Source organism: Puma concolor, chromosome F2, assembly GCF_028749965.1.
Source record: "Puma concolor isolate L17-30 chromosome F2, mPumCon1.1.hap2, whole genome shotgun sequence".
In the NCBI taxonomy this organism is placed as follows: domain Eukaryota; kingdom Metazoa; phylum Chordata; class Mammalia; order Carnivora; family Felidae; genus Puma; species Puma concolor.
In genome coordinates this window covers 45,726,987-45,747,351 of record NC_141684.1, presented here as the reverse complement: position 1 = coordinate 45,747,351, position 20,365 = coordinate 45,726,987, and the positions used below count along the sequence as shown (strand labels likewise).

Here is a 20,365-nt window from a genome sequence, read left to right as displayed (position 1 = left end):
GTTGAAGTATATCTTCTTGCCTCCAGTGGATGGCCTCGCACACCCCTTGGGTTCTACCCTCCAATCTGGGATCAGCTGGCCCAGAGTCTAGTAACAATGTCCACATTGGTCTCTTGGCCTCTTTTCGCCCTCTTTTTATCTAACCTCAACCCGTCTGTCAGTGACCTTCCTAAAGTATAAATCTGATGATGTCACTCACCTTCTTTAAAATCCTCTATGATTCCAAATTGGCAAGAGAACCAAGAAACCTACTAGGTTATCACAGGAGGCTTTTCATTGTTTGGTCCCATTCTTCATTAATGGCCTATGTTGCAGCCACAGGAACTACTCCTCGCATTTGTAGTTGTTATTGCAAATAGTGTTTCTTCTCACTGGAATGGTCTTCCTTTGTCTGCCTTTTCTACTCCTCTTTAAACTCAAAATTTTATCCTCTGGAGTCACTGCTGACCTTGAGGTCAACCACTTCCCCCATAGCAGCAATTTAATTGCATTTTAGTTACTTACTCTCTGAGTTTAGCTCTATCCAGTTGCTAGAGACTAGTGATTGGTCATACTCTTCTCAGGATCTGTTGCCACCTGGTTGATTATGACAGAACAATGCATGGCGTGTAGCGGTGAAAGCCCGTGGGATAAATGAATGAACAGAAGCCTACCCCAAAACTTCCGCAGAAGACTTTACATGTTCTGCCTGGTGGCACATACAGCTTTACAAAGAGATCTGCTTAAGGAAGGAGATGCCCTTTATCCAAGATCAAATACTCAATGTCTGAGGATAGAATCCTGAATTTAAAATCACACTACGATTAGCGACGGGACTGGTAAAATGACCCAGTGTCCAGCAACCCTGACTGCTGTGTAGACGATAACTGGATCATGATGGTTATTTACGTTGAACTTTGATCTGTGGCGGTTGTATGAAGTACAAGATTTTCAGTCAATTGGTGCTTGGCAGCTGACTCTTAGTAAGTCTTTCTAATCTTTAAGAGATTTACTTTTATTTCAATTTCATTTAAATTCGCTAAAATTAATGGGGTGCCTGCGTGACTCAGTTGGTTAACCATCCAACCGTTGATTTTGGCTCAGGTCATGATCTCACAGGTTCGTGAGTTTGAGCCCACATCAGGCTCTGTGCTGACAGTGCAGAGCCTGCTTGGGATTCTCTCTCTCCTTCTCTTTCTCTCTCTCTCTCTGCCCCTCCCTCTCTCTCTTTCTCAAAATAAGTAAACTTCAAAAAAATTTTAAATGAACTTTCTAAAATTAAAATTTTATTAATGTCTCATCTAGTAGTTAATATGAATTTTCTCCTTTAAGTTACAGTGTAGTGTTGTATTTATTTATTGCCTGATTTTGGACCATTCTTGCATTCCTTTACCAAGCGTTCCTCGGTCAAGACACTATTCTGATAGGAATGTATTATATCTACTAACATTTCATCTGCTGTTCCATAGTTACATTCATAAAAGGCATCTGTTGTTTACATGTAAATATTAAGCCGTGTAACTCTTCATTATGTTTTAGAAATCATTCCAAGAAGACATTGAGTCAAACTTCCCTCAAAGATTGAATTTAGATAATGGAAGTTCTAGTAGTTCTACCAAGTCCGAAATCATGATAGCTAACATTTATTAAGTGCTTATTTTGTGCCACTCATTTAGCTGCTTTGTATTTATTAACCCATTCACATCCTATTGCATTCATATGAAACAGAAGTTATTATCCCCACCTTGTGGTTGAGGAACCGAGACCCAGGGATGCAAAGTACTCAGGGTCCCAGGGTGGTAAATGGTGGAGTCAGGATTTGAACTCAGGCATTCTGGCTCCAGAGCCTCTCATTCTTCAGCCAGTATGCAGTATTCCCCAGCATGATACTGGGGAAAACACAAACCCCAACAATTATTTGTTCACAGACAGAATCTGATATAATCATTGTTAACATAATTGAGTAAACAACGTAGAATTTACATGAAAAATACCATAACTACATATCCTCTATTATTATTGTGACCTAAATTGGGGAATAACTGTACTTAACTATTTAAAAACTTAAATATTACCAAAGTAACTATTTTTTTTTTTTCTTTTCAGCAATCTCGACACAGAAGAACTATGTGGTAAGTTGTGTTGGGAGAGGGGGAGGCAGTCAAACTCACTACTTGCTTTAGAATGAAAAAGAATGCCATCTTATATAAATTTCTATATACCCTAAAATGAATGTCCTAGATTAGGAATTTGGGAATATAAAAGATAATTGAGATCTCAAAGGATTTATCTTAACTGAGTTTTACTCAAGCATGTTTTTCATTGCAGAAAGAGTTGGGACTCAATTTGGTCATGGAGGAGAGTTATTTTGTTTGCATTTGGTACAATTAGTTTCTAGTAGAAAACTCTCCACTAGTTTGAATATATTTTTAAATTGGTGTTTAATACAACTTCATTATTCTTTTCAAATAGATTGCAAGACTGACCCCCCTTCACATGTAAAAACAACTCTGTCCCATACCTGCCTAAACAGTTTTGGAGTTTTAAATGTCACTTGCAAAACAAGTTTCAATGGAGAGAGGAATTTCTACAGATTCTTGATTTAATAGCCTCTTCTATTATTTTCTTCATCTTTGTGGTTGGAAACAAAAGTCAAAGGCTAGGACTGTGGGAAGGCAAATATTTCTGAGATTTATCTTTTGTTTTGAGTAAATTGTGGAGCACTGTGAGACTATTCAGTGTGAAACAGCCATTTTTCTCTGAACACTGGAAGGTTTTAGGCTTTATGTTTTAAGATAAATATATAACACCTTGTCCAGGTTTGAGTTTATTGTCTAGGCTTCTTAGAAATAATTTTATAGATGATATTCTTTGAAACTCTTAATTGAAGTCATAAGCACTTCCTGAATATCTTATAATCCTTATATATTTGAAGTTTACCAAATCATCACATAGTCCATTTTACAATATTCAAGAGTGGTTATCTTCCATTTCATCAAAAATGGTAGAGCAACACCAAGTGAGGATATGCCAAGACAATATATCAGAATACAAGCTTTCAAGAAAAGAACTCTGGACAACACAAATATGATAATCACCAACCATGAGGTTTCACATTTTCCAATGGTCATAAAAAACTCTATTTCCTGTTCCTGTATTGTGTCTATCTTGTATTCCGTGAGAAGAATCCAGCTGAAAAGCAAGCTGTTGATGAAGAAGCAAGGTATCTCGGTACTAAAGCAATTCATGTTTTGTTAGTTATGAAACACTAGCAGAGAAAAACGGAGGAAATCCTGACATGCTTTTACACATAATCAAACCATGATCTGTCCACACATGGGTATTAAACTGTGCCAAGGAGGCAAAAGGGCCCGTGGGGACCCTGGCCACCAGGCTTTCTAAAGAACAGCAATCACGATCAAGGTCAAGTTGTGACCCATTCTCATCCATGGGCAGATGGTCCCTGCCAGTGAAGTGGAGAGATGAAGTAGGGAAATGGAGAAGATTATGTCAATAGTTTTGTGAGGTTGGGAGACCCATTTCTAGATAGGTTAGGCCAAAATAAGGATTTCCTCAAATCATTCACTTAATTCTTTTTGTTGTCTATTTAACTTTGTTTAGGTAGGCATGGCTCTTGAGAAAGCACACTGTTAAAAGGGCTTTTAAGATGAAGACATTTAATGGTTCTTGTTTGCTATGTTGCTTATGTATTGCCATCAAAGAGTATTACATTATCCTCTCAGTGTAATTGTGTATCTTCTTAATCCGCTACAAAAAAAAAGTTTAACTTGTCTTCTATAATAATAGAACTCGATTAGAAACCTACTCTGTACTTAGAAAAAGCTTTGGCTATGAATTTCCCCATAGTTAAGGAACTAGTATATGGGGTTTTAATGCAACCAAATTGCTCTGTATTTTTAAACCCAGTGATTGTAGTCCCAATTGTGTGTTATAATCCTCCCCCTCTCTGCTCAAGAATATGCATTTTAATTTCCAGAGTATAGTTTCATGTCTTGTTGTTTTGTAAATATAAAGCAAATATTTAAGTTGGATTCTAATCAAAACCAAATGCTTCAGTGCACGCAAGTAAAATCTGTTGACTCACATCCCGAACAAATTTGCCCTGGTGCATGGGAGGGATGACATTTGATTGGCATGAAAAACAGATTTCCTGTGCTCTTTCAGGGAAGCCAGTTAAAAGGTCCAGGTATCTAACAACTTTCATTCTGTTGCTTTTACTTAGTTAACTAAATTATACACCTAGAAATCAAAATATGTTAAAATAAAGTATTGCTTTATTTTAGTTATGAAAATAATACTTAACTGGTTTTTAAATTTTAGCAATACAGACTTACATTGGCATGTAAGACAAAATGTCAGCCTCCCCTCTTCCCTCTCTCCCTCCCTCCCTCCCTCCCACTGTCTCTCTCTGTGTCTCTCTGTCTCTTTATCTGTCTCTGTCTCTCCTTTTGCCTGATAGTGACCTCTACTGCTAACTGCTTGGAGCATATCCTTCCAGATACTCTTATGCCTGCGTTGACATTGACAAATATACTTTGATAGATAAGTCAACATCCATCACCACACACAGTTCTTGTCTTGTAATGAGAACTTGTAAGATGTATTCGCTTAGCAACTTTCAAATATGTAACACAGTATTACTAACTACAGTTACTGCCTTGTATATTTCCCCCCATGACTGACCTTTAAGATCTACATTCTACTTACTTTGCGTTTCATTTGTTCTTTTTCCAATTCCTTGTGCAAAGATTATTATTATTTGAGATCTTTCTTGTTTCTTGATGTAGGTAGCATTTAACTCTATGAACTTCCCTTTTAGAACTGCTTTTGCTGCATCCCATAAGTTTTGGTATGTTGTATTTTCACTGTTATTTGTCTCAAGTTATTTTTTTGTGTTCTCTTTTAATTTCTTCTTTGATTCATGGTTGTTCAAGAGAGGGTTGTTTAATCTCCACAGATTTGTGAATTTTCCAGTTTTCATCTTGTAATTTCTAGTTTTACATCATTGTGGTCAGATGAGATGCTTGATATGATTTCAGTCTTCTTAAATTTATTAAGGCTTGTTTTGTGACCTAACATCTAATCTATCCTGGGGAATGTTCGTTGTGTACTTGAGAAGAGTTTGTATTCTGTTGCTTTTGGATGGAATGTTCTGTGTGTTTGTGTGTGTGTGTGTGTGTGTGTGTGTGTGTGTGTGTGTGTGTGTAGTCTATCTGGTCGAATGTGTCATTTAAGGCCATTGTTTCTTTATTGATTTCTCTGTTTGGATATCTGTCTATTGATATAAGCGGCATATTAAAGTCTCTTACTATATTGTATTGTCTATTTCTCTCTTTAGATCTGTTAATATGTGCCTTATATATTTATGTGCTCCTGTGTTATGTGCCTGTATATTTACAAATGTAATCCTTCTGGTGGATTGGCCCTTTATTGTTACATAATAACCTTCTTTGTCTCTTTTTATAATCTTTGTCTTAAAGTCTGTTTTATCTGATCTAAGTATAGCTACTTCAGCTTTCTTTTGGTTTCTAATTGCATGTAAGATCTTTTTCTATCCCTTCGCTTTCAGTCTGTGTCCTTATATCTGAAATAAGTCTCTTGGTGGCAACAAAAGATTTTCAATCCATTCATCCACTGTCTTTTCATTGGAGAATTTAGTCCACTTACATTTAAGCTAAGTATTTATACATATATGCTTATTTATGTATCATTGATTGTTTCCTGACTGTTTTGTAGTTCCTCTGTTTCTTTTTCTCTTGCTTTCTTCTTTTGTGACTTGATGCTTTTCTGTAGTGGTATATTTCAATTTTTTCTTTGTCTGTGTGTATGTGTGTGTGTACCTAGTGTAGGTGGTTACCATGAGGCTTACATAAAACAATTAGAACAGTCTGTTTTAACTTAATAACAACTTATGTTTGAACATGCTCTAAAGCTCTACATTTTTTACTCGCTCACCTCCATGAAAATTTTTATGCTTTAGATATCCCAATTTGCATATTTTTATTTTGTGGTTCTAGTAAATTATTGTAATTATCATTATTTGAATACTTTTGTCTTTTAACCTTCATACTAGCTTTATAATCGATTAACGCACCACCTTTACATTAGATTATTTTGGATTTTACTATATGTTTACAGTTACCAGTGAGATTTACACTTTCATATGTGTTCTCATTAATAATTAATGAGTACCCTTTCATTTCAGCTTAAAGCAGTCCCTTTCACATTTCTGGTAAGGCTGGTCTAGTGGTGATGAACTCCTTTTGGTTTTGCTGCTCTGGAAAACTGTTTATCTCTCCATTTCTGAAGGACAGTTTTCTGGGTTCTTGGACCATTGTCTGGCACAATGATCATGTGTATAACAGTTATTTGTTGGAATGTTTATTTCCCCTACCTGGTTGTAGGCTCCTTAAATAAGGCACTAAGTAAATGTGTGTTAAGTCCTGGAATGACTGTATGAAAGCTCACCATGATGAAGTGGAGATTGGGGATTCTCTCCTTTTATTGGTATTAAATGTCCTGGCTCTTTCGTCTGACTTCCCACTTTAAGTTCATTAGAGCCCCACTTGCCCTGGAACGTGCCCCTTACTAAGTTATAATACAATCTGAGTGACTTTGACCTGCACCTCCTCAAAATAACCCTTACACCTAAGCTCCTATCCGAGCTTAGGTGCTGCAGTTCTCTCTATTCTGAGAGTTATTTTCTTTGTGTCCCAGTGTATTGCTTAGGGAGTGATTTTTTTTCCCCCTAACTGCTTTGATAATTGAGATGAATGAGTGGATGAATAAAAGAAGGAAGGCACGAAGGCTAGATAGGTGTCAGCTCAGAAACCTTCCCATGTGTTTTATCAGCATGTGCCTTCATAAATCTAATTTCACAGTGGCAAGACCATTTATATTCTCTCCAGGGACCTTCATCAGTTAAGCCAGATATATTGTTCATGAAAATATTTTAGGAGGTGTTCCTTCTTGTTTTGTTTTTCTTAAACCTGATTTTTAAGCACCACATTCCTATTTTCCACTTAATCTATTTCTGCATGCTTACATTTAAGATCCCCATTACAATCTTTTTTGAGTCTTTGTATATAAATAAGTAAAAATGTGCTAACAGCTTTACTTTTTTCCATTTTTCTTTACACGTTTTCCTTGTTGCAACTTAGTGTGGATTCTGTTCTGATAATAATTTTTTTAAATTGATTTTCTGTAGCCACATTAATTGCTTGCTACTTCATAAACGGTTTTATTCATTGATTGCAAATAATGGCGTGGACAAGGTCAGACACGTTGGTCACCACTCAGAGGAAGTCAATATCCTAGCCAAGAATTAAAATGTTACCGTCAAGCAGGTATTTAAGGAGTATCTGCTTCCTTATTTATCTTCCAACTAATCCCTTCCTGAACGAACCTTTCTATGAGATGATATACACCACACATTTTTAAAGAACTACATCATCAGGAATGCATTTTCTTTTTGTCAAAAACATGCTGTGTGTTTTTAATCCATGTGTACACAAACCATAGTTTGACAGCCATAATCTAGAATTGATTTATTGCTCACCTGTGTTTATTTTTCTTCTCAGATGAGTTCTGCACACTTACTAATAAATCATTCTGTGGTACTCCCAATTTGTTATTAATATCAGTGTCAACAAATAATTCCATCTGGAGTATGAAATAAATTAAAGTTTCCATAAGACATGCTGAAATTTATCTCAGTGATTTCAAATAGCTTTATGTGGATTATGCTTGTCATTCTATTTGATTCCACAAATAGTTATGGCACGCTAAGGAGAGGCAATAATAAACTACAGCTCATCCAATGATGAGTTCACAGGAATGGTGAGGGCTGATGATTTTCTAGTGACTGAAAGTTCTAGGTCTCTTCAGCGTATGACTTTCTATGAGTTTTGGTCAAGCTAGATCTCTCATTTCAGAAATATATAGATCTCTGTAAGTAAAGATGAGGTTTTACATGTATCTCTCCTCTATTTCACCTCGTTTGGGAACCGTCTATATTCCATACTCTTAATTGTAACACCCAATGTATTATTTATTTCTGCCTACTGAAAATGTGGCAAATATACCTTTTGCTCTGCCCAAATTGTGGAAAAAATAAATTATGACAGGAGTAGTACATGAGAGATACCAAGGGGGCCATCTTCGTGTTTTGTAGCCTTATTAGTTCTTAGCCATGAGGAGAGCTTACCTTCCTTAAATGTTTCCCAGGAGAGATGATAAAATGTCATGTATTTTTTTTCTGAAACTACTATCTTAATGATTACTATAGTAATGTAATAATATGCTGTTGAGAATAGTTTTTATTGTGATAGTCTTGCCCATAGATCCAGATTCATTTTTTTCCCTATTGTAGGAAAAAGCATTTCTTCAAGGATAATTGTAACTGTTTAGGGTGTTTTTTTTTTTTTTGAAATGAATATATTGACACCTTAGTCTCTTTTGAAAACCTTCCAGTTTTCAGTTATAACATGCAATTTGTTTTGCTCATTTATGGAATTAATCATCAGTTGGTTTTGCTGTTCTTTAGGATACCTAAATGCAAACATTAACTTTTTTCAATATTCTTCCTTTTAGAATATTTTTCTCAGCACTTGGGTGAATATGAGAATGTACTAGCAGCACTTGAAGACCTAAATCTTTCCATCCTGAAGGCCATGGGCAAAACAAAAAAAGTAAGGAAATGTTGTTGCTTATTTTCTATAAAATCTCTTTGAAAACATTTTCTTGGAAAATCACACCTGTTCCCTAATGTACCATAAAAGTATATATTGATTTTTACCACCTACAACTTATTTTCTCGATATTAAATGACCTATTGTAGTCATTCCAAAACGTGAGGTGCCAGATACTGTGCTTTTTGCTGAGGATGCAAGGATACAAAGAGCTGTGCAAGCAGCTCTTACTCTGGTAAGGAGACGAGCGTGTGAACAAGCCATCGTTACATAGCACAACAGAGGGCAGCACGAGATGGGACATGTGGTTCATGCTGGAGGCAATGACACCTGTGCAATTGCAGATGAAGTTATAGCTAGGGAAAGGAGAAAGAGACACATGGAACAGCATGTACAAAGTCCCTGTGTTGGAAGTGGCATGGAGCAGGCACAGGGCATTCAAGGAAATTAAGATGGTCGGTAAGATTAAAGTCTAGAAAACTCAAGAGTGGCATGATTTGAGATGAAACTGGTTTAGCAGAGAGGGGCCATAGCTTTCATGATTTTGTTGGTGAACCTAAGGATGTAGACCTGCCTCCTAGATGTAAATAAATCAACCACATTTTAAGCAGAGATGTGGAAACTCATGCAGTCTTTTGAAAAGCCCATATAAGACTCAGCTGGGGATTAGGGTGGAGAATGTGGGGAACAGAATCAGGAAGATGAATGAGGAAGCTAGTTCACTAACCCAGGCGAGAGATGTTGGTAGTTTAAAGTTATTGGCAGACAATATGGTGAAAGGGAAAATAATTGTACATATATTTGAGATCCTATCAATAAAACTTGGAGGAGGATAGAATATGGGGAATGGGAGAAGGATATGTCCAGTGTGAATCCTAGTTTTTCGCTCGTGTGTCTGGTGGTGGCACTACATAGACTGCTGAAAGAAGACCGGGTTTGAGGAAGTAAGCTCATGAGTTCTATTTTAGACCTGTTGAATCTAAGCTCCCTTTGAGACATCTAAGGAAATTCAAGTAAACCATCGGATACAGAGATCTGTATCTGACAGGTGAAGTTTAGACTGGACATATGTTTGTGAATTGTCAACATTTGCGCAAAGAACTTGAATGACATCATGTGGGGAGAGAATATACAGTGAAACAAGGAGAGGACCTAACACTGACCTTTACGGAACTGCAACTTTTGTGGGTGGGTGGAGGAGAATGAGTTGGGATGAGAAGGAGTGGGCACAAAGAGGAGAGGGAATCTGGGAGACTGTGGCATCCAGAAGTTGGGGAGGGTATTCCAATGAAGTACAGACTGGTCGATAGTGTTGACTGCTATGGAGGGGGCAAGAGATGAGAATTATATTTCCTGTTGTTGGTAAATTAAAAAAGATATTCTGGCATGTGAGGTGCATAACAAGAAATGAGAATGTTTTTTAATGTTTGTTTATTTATTTATTTATTCATTCATTCATTCATTCATTTATAAAATTTATTGTGAAATTGGTTTCCATACAACACCCAGTGCTCATCCCAACAGGTGCCCTCCTCAATACCCATCACCCACCCTCTCCTCCCTCCCACCCCCCATCAGCCCTCAGTTTGTTCTCAGTTTTTAAGAGTCTCTTATGCTTTGGCTCTCTCCCACTCTAACCTCTTTTTTTTTCTTTTTTCCTCCCCCTCCCCCATGGGTTTCTGTTAAGTTTCTCAGGATCAACATAAGAGTGAAAACATATGGTATCTGTCTTTCTCTGTATGGCTTATTTCACTAGCATCACACTCTCCAGTTCCATCCACGTTGCTACAAAGGGCCATATTTCATTCTTTCTCATTGCCACGTAGTACTCCATTGTGTATATAAACCACAATTTCTTTATCCATTCATCAGTTGATGGACATTTAGGCTCTTTCCATAATTTGGCTATTGTTGAGAGTGCTGCTATAAGCATTGGGGTACAAGTACCCCTATGCATCAGCACTCCTGTATCTCTTGGGTAAATTCCTAGCAGTGCTATTGCTGGGTCATAGGGTAGGTCTATTTTTAATTTTCTGAGGAACCTCCACACTGTTTTCCCGAGTGGCTGCACCAATTTGCATTCCCACCAACAGTGCAAGAGGGTTCTAGTTTCTCCATATCCTCTCCAGCATCTATAGTCTCCTGATTTGTTCATTTTAGCTGCTCTGACTGGCATGAGGTGATATCTGAGTGTGGTTTTGATTTGTATTTCCCTGATGAGGAGTGACGTTGAGCATCTTTTCATGTGCCTGTTGGCCATCTGGATGTCTTCTTTAGAGAAGTGTCTGTTCATGTTTTCTGCCCATTTCTTCACTGGGTTATTTGTTTTTCGGGTGTGGAGTTTGGTGAGCTCTTTATAGATTTTGGATACTAGCCCTTTGTCCGATATGTCATTTGCAAATATCTTTTCCCATTCCGTTGGTTGCCTTTTAGTTTTGTTGGTTGTTTCCTTTGCTGTACAGAAGCTTTTTATCTTCATGAGGTCCCAGTAGTTCATTTTTGCCTTTAATTCCCTTGCCTTTGGGGATGTGTCAAGTAAGAAATTGCTACGACTAAGGTCAATGAGGTCTTTTCCTGCTTTCTCCTCTAAGGTTTTGATGGTTTCCTGTCTCACATTCAGGTCCTTTATCCATTTTGAGTTCATTTTTGTGAATGGTGTGAGAAAGTGGTCTCGTTTCAACTTTCTGCATGTTGCTGTCCAGTTCTCCCAGCACCATTTGTTAAAGAGACTGTCTTTTTTCCATTGGATGTTCTTTCCTGCTTTGTCAAAGATTAGTTGGCCATACGTTTGTGGGTCTAGTTCTGGGGTATCTATTCTATTCCATTGGTTTATGTGTCTGTTTTTGTGCCAATACCATTCTGTCTTGATGATTACAACTTTGTAGTAGAGGCTAAAGTCTGGGATTGTGATGCCTCCTGCTTTGGTCTTCTTCTTCAAAATTACTTTGGCTATTCAGGGCCTTTTGTGGCTCCATACGAATTTTAGGATTGCTTGTTCTAGCTTCGAGAAGAATGCTGGTGCCATTTTGATTGGGATTGCATTGAATGTGTAGATAGCTTTGGGTAGTATTGACATTTTGACAATATTTATTCTTCCAATCCATGAGCACGGAATGTTTTTCCATTTCTTTATATCTTCTTCAATTTCCTTCATAAGCTTTCTATAGTTTTCAGCATACAGATCTTTTACATCTTTGGTTAGATTTATTCCTAGATATTTTATGCTTCTTGGTGCAATTGTGAATGGGATCCGTTTCTTTGTCTTTCTATTGCTTCATTATTAATGTATAAGAATGCAACTGATTTCTGTACATTGATTTTGTATCCTGCAGCTTTGCTGAATTCATGTATCAGTTCTAGCAGACTTTTGGTGGAGTCTATCGGATTTTCCATGTATATCATGTCATCTGCAACAAGTGAAAGCTTGACTTCATCTTTGCCAATTTGATGCCTTTGATTTCCTTTTGTTGTCTGACTGCTGATGCTAGAACTTCCAACACTATGTTAAACAAGAGCAATGAGAGTGGACATCCCTGTCGTGTTCCTGATCTCAGGGAAAAAGCTCTCAGTTTTTCCCCGTTGAGGATGATGTTAGCTGTGGGCTTTTCATAAATGGCTTTTATGATCTTTAAGTATGTTCCTTCTATCCCGACTTTCTCGAGGGTTTTTATTAAGAAAGGGTGCTGGATTTTGTCAAAGGCCTTTTCTGCATCGATTGACAGGATCATATGGTTCTTATCTTTTCTTTTATTAATGTGATGTATCACGTTGATTGATTTGCGAATGTTGAACCAGCCCTGCATCCCAGGAATGAATCCCACTTGATCATGGTGAATAATTCTTTTTATATGCTGTTGAATTCGATTTGCTAGTATCTTATTGAGAATTTTTGCATCCATATTCATCAGGGATATTGGCCTGTAGTTCTCTTTTTTTACTGGGTCTCTGTCTGGTTTAGGAATCAAAGTAATGCTGGCTTCATAGAATGAGTCTGGAAGTTTTCCTTTCCTTTCTATTTTTTGGAATAGCTTGAGAAGGATAGGTATTATCTCTGCTTTAAATGTCTGGTAGAACTCCCCTGGGAAGCCATCTGGTCCTGGACTCTTATTTGTTGGGAGATTTTTGATAACCAATTCAATTTCTTCGCTGGTTATGGGTCTGTTCAAGCTTTCTGTTTCCTCCTGATTGAGTTTTGGAAGTGTGTGGGTGTTTAGGAATTTGTCTATTTCTTCCAGGTTGTCCAGTTTGTTGGCATATAATTTTTCATAGTATTCCCTGATAATTGCTTGTATCTCTGAGGGATTGGTTGTAATAATTCCATTTTCATTCATGATTTTATCTATTTGGGTCATCTCCCTTTTCTTTTTGAGAAGCCTGGCTAGAGGTTTATTTTGTTTATTTTTTCAAAACACTAACTCTTGGTTTCGTTGATCTGCTCTACAGTTTTTTTTTTAGATTCTATATTGTTTATTTCTGCTCTGATCTTTATTATTTCTCTTCTTCTGCTGGGTTTAGGCTGTCTTTGCTGTTCTGCTTCTATTTCCTTTAGGTGTGCTGTTAGATTTTGTATTTGGGATTTTTCTTGTTTCTTGAGATAGGCCTGGATTGCAATGTATTTTCCTCTCAGGACTGCCTTCTCTGCATCCCAAAGCGTTTGGATTGTTGTATTTTCATTTTCATTTGTTTCCATATATTTTTTAATTTCTTCTCTAATTGCCTGGTTGACCCATTCATTCTTTAGTAGGGTGTTCTTTAACCTCCACGCTTTTGGAGGTTTTCCAGACTTTTTCCTGTGGTTGCTTTCAAGCTTCATAGCATTGTGGTCTGAAAGTATGCATGGTATGATCTCAATTCTTGTATACTTATGAAGGGCTGTTTTGTGACCCAGTATGTGATCTATCTTGGAGAAGGTTCCATGTGCACTAGAGAAGAAAGTATATTCTGTTGCTTTGGGATGCAGAGTTCTAAATATGTCTGTCAAGTCCATCTGATCCAATGTCTCATTCAGGTCCCTTGTTTCTTTATTGACTGTGTGTCTAGATGATCTATCCATTTCTGTAAGTGGAGTGTTAAAGTCCCCTGCAATTACCACATTCTTATCAATAAGGTTGCTTATGTTTGTGATTGTTTTATATATTTGGGGGCTCCCGTATTTGGCACATAGACATTTATAATTGTTAGCTCTTCCTCATGGATAGACCCTGTAATTACTATATAATGCCTTTCTTCATCTCTTGTTACAGCCTTTAATTTAAAGTCTAGTTTGTTTGATAAAAGTATGGCTACTCCAGCTTTCTTTTGACTTCCAGTAGCATGATAGATACTTCTCCATCCCCTCACTTTCAATCTGAAGGTGTCCTCAGGTCTAAAATGAATCTCTTGTAGACAGCAAGTAGATGGGTCTTGTTTTTTAATCCATTCTGATACCCTGTGTCTTTTGGTTGGCACATTTAGTCCATTTACGCTCAGTGTTATTATAGAAAGATATGGGTTTAGAGTCATTGTGATGTCTGTAGGTTTCATGCTTGTAGCGGTGTCTCTGGTACATTGTCTCACAGGATCCCCCTTAGGAACTCTTGTAGGGCTGGTTTAGTGGTGACGAATTCCTTCAGTTTTTGTTTGTTTGGGAAGACCTTTATCTCTCCTTCTATTCTAAGTGACAGACTTGCTGGATAAAGGATTCTCGGCTGCATATTTTTTCCGTTCATCACATTGAAGATCTCCTGCCATTCCTTTCTGGCCTGCCAGGTTTCAGTAGAGAGATCCATCATGAGTCTTACAGGTCTCCCTTTATATGTTAGAACACGTTTATCCCTAGCTGCTTTCAGAATTCTCTCTTTATCCTTGTATTTTGACAGTTTGACTATGATATGTCGTGCAGAAGATCGATTCAAGTTATGTCTGAAGGGAGTTCTCTGTGCCTCTTGGATTTCAATGCATTTTTCCTTCCCCAGATCCAGGAAGTTCTCAGCTATGATTTCTTCAAGTACACCTTCAGCACCTTTCCCTCTCTCTTCCTCCTCTGGAATACCAATTATGCGTATATTATGTCTCTTTAGTGCATCACTTAGTTCTCTAATTTTCCCCTCATACTCCTGGATTTTTTTATCTCTCTTTTTCTCAGCTTCTTCCTTTTCCATAATTTTATCTTCTAGTTCACCTATTCTCTCCTCTGCCTCTTCAATCCGAGCCGTAGTTGTCTCCATTTTATTTTGCAGTTCATTGATAGCATTTTTTTAGCTCCTCCTGGCTGTTCCTTAGTCCCTTGATCTCTGTAGCAATAGATTCTCTGCTGTCCTCTATACTGTTTTCAAGCCCAGCGATTAATTTTATGACTATTATTCTAAATTCACTTTCTGTTATATTGTTTAAATCATTTTTGATCAGTTCGTTAGCTGTTGTTATTTCCTGGACGTTTTTCTGAGGGGAATTCTTCTGTTTGGTCATTTTGGATAGTCCCTGGAGTGGTGCAGGACTGCGGGGGCACTTCCCCTGTGCTGTCTTGAATAACTTGCGTTGGTGGGCGGGCCTCAGTCAGACCTGATGTCTGCCCCCAGCCCACCGCTGGGGCCACAGTCAGACTGGTGTGTGCCTTCTCTTCCCCTCTCCTAGGGGCGGGATTCACTGTGGGGTATCGTGGCTCATTTGGGCTACTTGCACACTGCCAGGCTTGTGGTGCTGGGGATCTGGCATATTAGCTGGGGTGGATCGGCAAGGTGCATGGGGTGGGGGGGGCAGGCTCAGCTCACTTTTCCTTTGGAGATCCGCTCCGGGAGGGCCCCTGCTGCACCGGGAGGGAGTCAGACCCCCCGGAGGGATGGATCTGCAGAAGCACAGCGTTGAGTGTTTGCGCGGTGCAAGCAAGTTCCCTGGCAGGAACTGGTTCCCTTTGGGATTTTGGCTGGGGGATGGGCGAGGGAGATGGCGCTGGCGAGCACCTTTGTTCCCCGCCAAGCTGCGCTCTGTCGTCTGGGGCTCAACAACTCTCCCTCCCGTTGTCCTCCAGCCCTCCCGTTCTCCGAGCAGAGCTGTTAGCTTATAACCTTGCAGATGTCAAGTCCCGCTTGCTGTCGGAACACACTCCGTCTGGCCCCTCCGCTTTTGCGAGCCAGACTCGGGGGCTCTGCTTGGCTGGCAGGCCGCCCCTCCGCCCCGGCTCCCTCCCGCCAGTCCGTGCAGCGCGCACCACCTAGCCGTCCTTCCTACCCTCTTCCGTGGGCCTCTCATCTGCACTTGGCTCCGGAGACTCCATTCTGCTAGTCTTCTGGCGGTTTTCTGGGTTATTTAGGCAGGTGTAGGTGGAATCCAAGTGATCAGCAGGATGCGGTGAGCCTAGCGTCCTCCTACGCCGCCATTTCCCGACCAATCCCTCGAAATGAGAATGTTTAAAGCTAACGCGGAATTTTTGGAGAAAGCCAGTAGATTTATATGTACGTCCTTGAACTCCACTTGTTCCCGAAGGCCCCAAAGAAAACTACAATGAGATTTTCTAAGGGGGAAGTTTGTAGTAACAAAAGTTGGAAACTGAAAAGCAGATGAGCAAGTGGCTGCTGGCAGCAGACCTGAGACATTTGGTGGCTTGACTTGTAGGGGGAAAGCAGAAAGGCGCGGGGATCTAGTGGCACTCATTGGCACTGGAAATGGCAGGGAATGGTGGGGCTAAAGCAGAGTGACCTGGTGGAAATCTGTGGTTCCCCGCTCTTCTCTATGGAGCTGGGCAACTGCCTTTTGATCCACCCAGGTAGAAAACCTAGACTTGTTCTCTTTAAGGGTTCAAGGGGAGGATCTCTGCCTTGTCTCCATAGTTGGAGGATTAAGTAGAAACTTACATTCTAAATGAAAGGACCTCCAGCTTTCTTCCTTCATTTAACTCCCAGAGGGTTGGCATCCTGCAGGCAGACCTAAGAGATTGTCTCTGAGAAAGCCAACTAGTACAATAGGAAGCACCTAAATTCTGTGGCATGGTAGATAGAGCTCAACCTCATCTCCCTCTTCTCCCCTTAAATCCTAAAGGCTTGTCTGCAACCCATCATTAAAGATGTACAGTCAGCCACGTATCCCCAAATTTCTTACGGGAGAGGCAGAGATCAAGACAAACCAAAAAGGAGGGAGGGAGGGAGGAATGAATGAACAAAGCAATACAGGGGACTGACTATGCAGGAAGATGAAAACTCCCAGTCTCCTCAGCCCCATCAGAAAGAGAAGGGAAGATATTGCTTCCATGAATCAAAAGCTGTTTGAAATTAGAATAAGAGCACAAATAAAGACTTCCAGAATTCTGGAAAATAAAGTTTAGAAAGTGTTCCAAAAAGTAAAGCAAAAAAGAAAGTGTAAGAAAATTGGAGCATCAGCCTAAGATGTCCTCTAATCCAAATAACAAATTCTAGAAAGAGGAAACAAATGGAATCTGAATACGTTTTCCTTTGATCTGTTAAGGAGTATTTGGAAACTGTAAGATTTTACTCCTTGGGACCTTCCCTCCAGAAATGGTAATTGTTTAAAACCTCTGTTTGGTGTGGCCGACTTCTCTCCTTGTTCGTTGGGCCTCACCTTTAATACCATGTCCTCAAAGAAATCTTCTCTGAGCACCTTATGTAAAAGAGGTTGTCTCTGAGTATCTCCTGTCCTTCTCTGGCAATAATCAGAATGAGTAACTATGTATTTTATTTGTGTTTGTTTTTTAATGTTTATTTACTTAGAAAGGGTAGGGTAGGGCCAGAGAAAGAGAGGGAGAGAGAGAGAATCCCAAGCAGGTTCCAGCTGTCTGCACAGAGCCCAATGTGGGGCTCTGTCTCATGGACTGTGAGATCATGACCTGAGCCAAAATCAAGAGTTGGGCATTTAACCACCTGAGCCACCCAGGCACCCCTGTATTTTGTTTTGGTTTTTTAATGTTTATTTATCTGAAAGAGAGAGAGAGAGAGAGAGAGAGAGAGAGAGAGAGAGAGAGGACTTGAGTGGCGAGAATGCTTGAGAGGGAGACACAGAATTTGAACCAGGCTCCAAGCTCTGAGCTGTCAGCACAGAGCCTGATGTGGGGCTCAACCTCATGAACCAAGGGATCTGAAGTTGGACACTTAACCGACTGAGCCACCCAGGCACTTCTGTATTTTGTTTAGATTTTTGTTGTTTGTAAGGAGGGAGAAGGACAGTGTCTCTTTTGAATATCCAGAGCCTGACACAGAGCCTGACAAAATGTAGTCAGTAAAACTTTGTTGATTGCTTAAATAAAGTGACTTAAATTGATATTCATTCTGCTCTAAAAGCGAAGTAATTTTGCTCCTGAAAGAAAAATTGCTCCTAAGTCCATCTAAGAAGTATTCAGATATCCTTTAATAGGAAGAAAAAGCAAGCACATAATTTTTATTTTCTCACACATTATATTAAAATCATGTTCTTTGTATTAATACAGTGAGGCTTTGTGGGATTTAAATGAAGATCAACCTGTTCTATTTTGGTCTCTTCGGTACAAAGCCTATTTCTTAGCACAGACTCTTGAAAATGCATTTAATCTGTATAATCATGTTGCTTAATCAAGGACAAAAAAGATTTTTTTAAATGATCCAAAATAAAATTAGGAAAGGTTCTTCATGTGATAGCTCAAAAATGAGTGAAATGCAGGAGTTTGACAGTTTTTTCAAGCCACTGTTGCACTGACATCTTCTCCATGCTGTCTAGCACAATGAACCCTTCTGAGTGAGAAATTCAGCATTTCTTTTTGAGAATCTCTCTATATTTTTACCCAGATGAAAAGTCCTGTCTCAGTAGGGAGGGCTGACTGTTCTAGGCTTTTATGAAAAGTGAAATGCAAGCCATTTGTGAGTGTATCTGTCTGCTGTGTCAGAGAATGGATAAAATGGATTCCAGCTGCTTAACTTAAACCCCAGGAGGTGACTCGGGACAGATACAGTCTGTCACTGTTATTTCCCCTTTTCCTCTTCCCTTAACCCAAGCCTTTCTATATAGGTCCTCAAGGGTTACCTGGATTATTTTTCAGAATAAACACCATAGGTCAAATTCCAAATGGTTATTTGGAAGCCTTGAAAGTAGGTAAAAGCAGAACTCCCTGTCTGGCTTTGGGATTTCACAAAAAAATAGTGGGTTTGTCTATTCATTTTTCTTTCTACAGTGGGGTGATAAGCTAACCTCCATCATTAGTATGTGGTGTGCTTGAAATCTCAAAGAAAATGTAGAATTCTGATGCGGAAGTTAAAATTCATCTTGTGCTATTTATATAAACATAAATGGAATTCCAGATTCCCTTAAGCCTTACTGGTAAGACTTCAAAAGGAAATGATCATAAGCTAAAGTGAAGAATGATGTTCTTAAAAGAGTTACTTAGGGTGTGAATAATTACTTCACCTTGATGAGTGAAACTGGGAAAATGTCCAAAATTAAAATGTATACAAAGTTTGTAGTTTTCACCTGGAAGCTGTTTTCAAACAAGTGCATTCTACAATACATCTTCAATTATTTTAAGGAACAATACAGATGAGTCCTAGCATCATTGGGTTTCAGTCATTCCCTTCTTAAATCTGTCTTTGGGGTCTGTAGACTTCTTCATTTCAACCCTCCCATCTCTTCTCTAACCCTGTTTCCTTATATTTAGCAACTGGGCTCCCTGGGCTCCATATTCTTTTCACTTGTTAAAAATCACAATTTTGGGGGACGCCTGGGTGGCTCAGTTGGTTAAGCGTCTGACTCTTGGTTTCATCTCAGGTCATGATCTCACAGTTGGTGGGTTCAAGCCCTGCATCGAGCTCTGCACTGACAATGGGGAGCCTGCTTGGGATTCTCTCTCCCTCTCTTTCTCTCTGCCCCTCCCCCACTCACACTGTCTCTGTCTCTCTTTTAAAAATGTGGAAACTGAGTCACAAAGTGGTTAGTTGATTTATTAATATCATAAAGTTAGATTTAAGCCAAATTCTCATTTGAAAATTTTTATTTAAGGTTTATGTGGTCCCATATGGAATATGCTGCAAATAAACAATTGTAAGTTGTATCATGGCACATTGGTGCCATGGTGTTAGACCAGTTTGGTCTTTGAAATGATTGAACTCTTCAAAGTTTAGTTGTTGATCAGCAAAGTCTGGAGACTTCTAGCTTCCCTGGTTATTTTCAGCTATGTTTTAAGCAAATGAACAAATACGTTTCCAGAGCTTTGTATAATATGTGAAGAACATTTGAAAGAAATTAAGGACAGAAGCAGATAACTAAATGCTGAGATGCCAATTTAATGCTAAAATAATATATATGGTGTATAAGCAAAGTTCTGGGCAAAGAAGTTCATACATTTTAATATACATGGTCTATTGCCAGAGGGATAGATGGAACATTAACTAGAAAACAAAGGAAGTTACCTGCCATGTCAGAGAAGAAATATTTAGCTTTTTACTTGGAGAGTGAAATATATCCAAAAGAAAGGCTAATATACCAGAGATCAATAAGCAGAAATCTCGGTGGCCTTCTGAGCTCTGGGTAGATTTATACAGGATCTGAAAATATCCAAATAGAAGCCCACCTGATTTTTTTTTTCCCAAATAGCTAACTATTCCAGCACTATTTCTCCATTTTTTATCCATTCACTAAAATGCCCTGGTTACCGTTTGTCACATACTTCTACTTGGATCTGTGCCCAAGCTCACTGTCCTGTTCCACTTGTAAAGCTATATTAT

General features: G+C 38.9%; 1 protein-coding gene and 1 long non-coding RNA gene across 3 annotated transcripts in view; one reads left to right on the top strand and one right to left on the bottom strand.

Annotated features, from left to right (window-relative positions):
- The window catches only part of LOC147572000 (uncharacterized), a 40,943-nt gene extending 40,402 nt beyond the window's left edge, over positions 1-541 (bottom strand). Inside the window, exon 1 of the long non-coding RNA XR_015246953.1 lies at positions 200-541. This is a non-coding gene — a long non-coding RNA (uncharacterized LOC147572000). The remainder of the gene's footprint in view (positions 1-199) is intronic.
- The window catches only part of NECAB1 (N-terminal EF-hand calcium binding protein 1), a 194,402-nt gene that overhangs the window by 78,454 nt on the left and 95,583 nt on the right, over positions 1-20,365 (top strand). For both annotated transcript variants that reach the window (XM_086695896.1, XM_086695895.1), the window contains exons 4-5: positions 2,086-2,111; positions 8,593-8,690. In XM_086695896.1, coding sequence (XP_086552022.1) covers positions 2,086-2,111; positions 8,593-8,690 — 124 coding nt within the window. The remainder of the gene's footprint in view (positions 1-2,085; positions 2,112-8,592; positions 8,691-20,365) is intronic.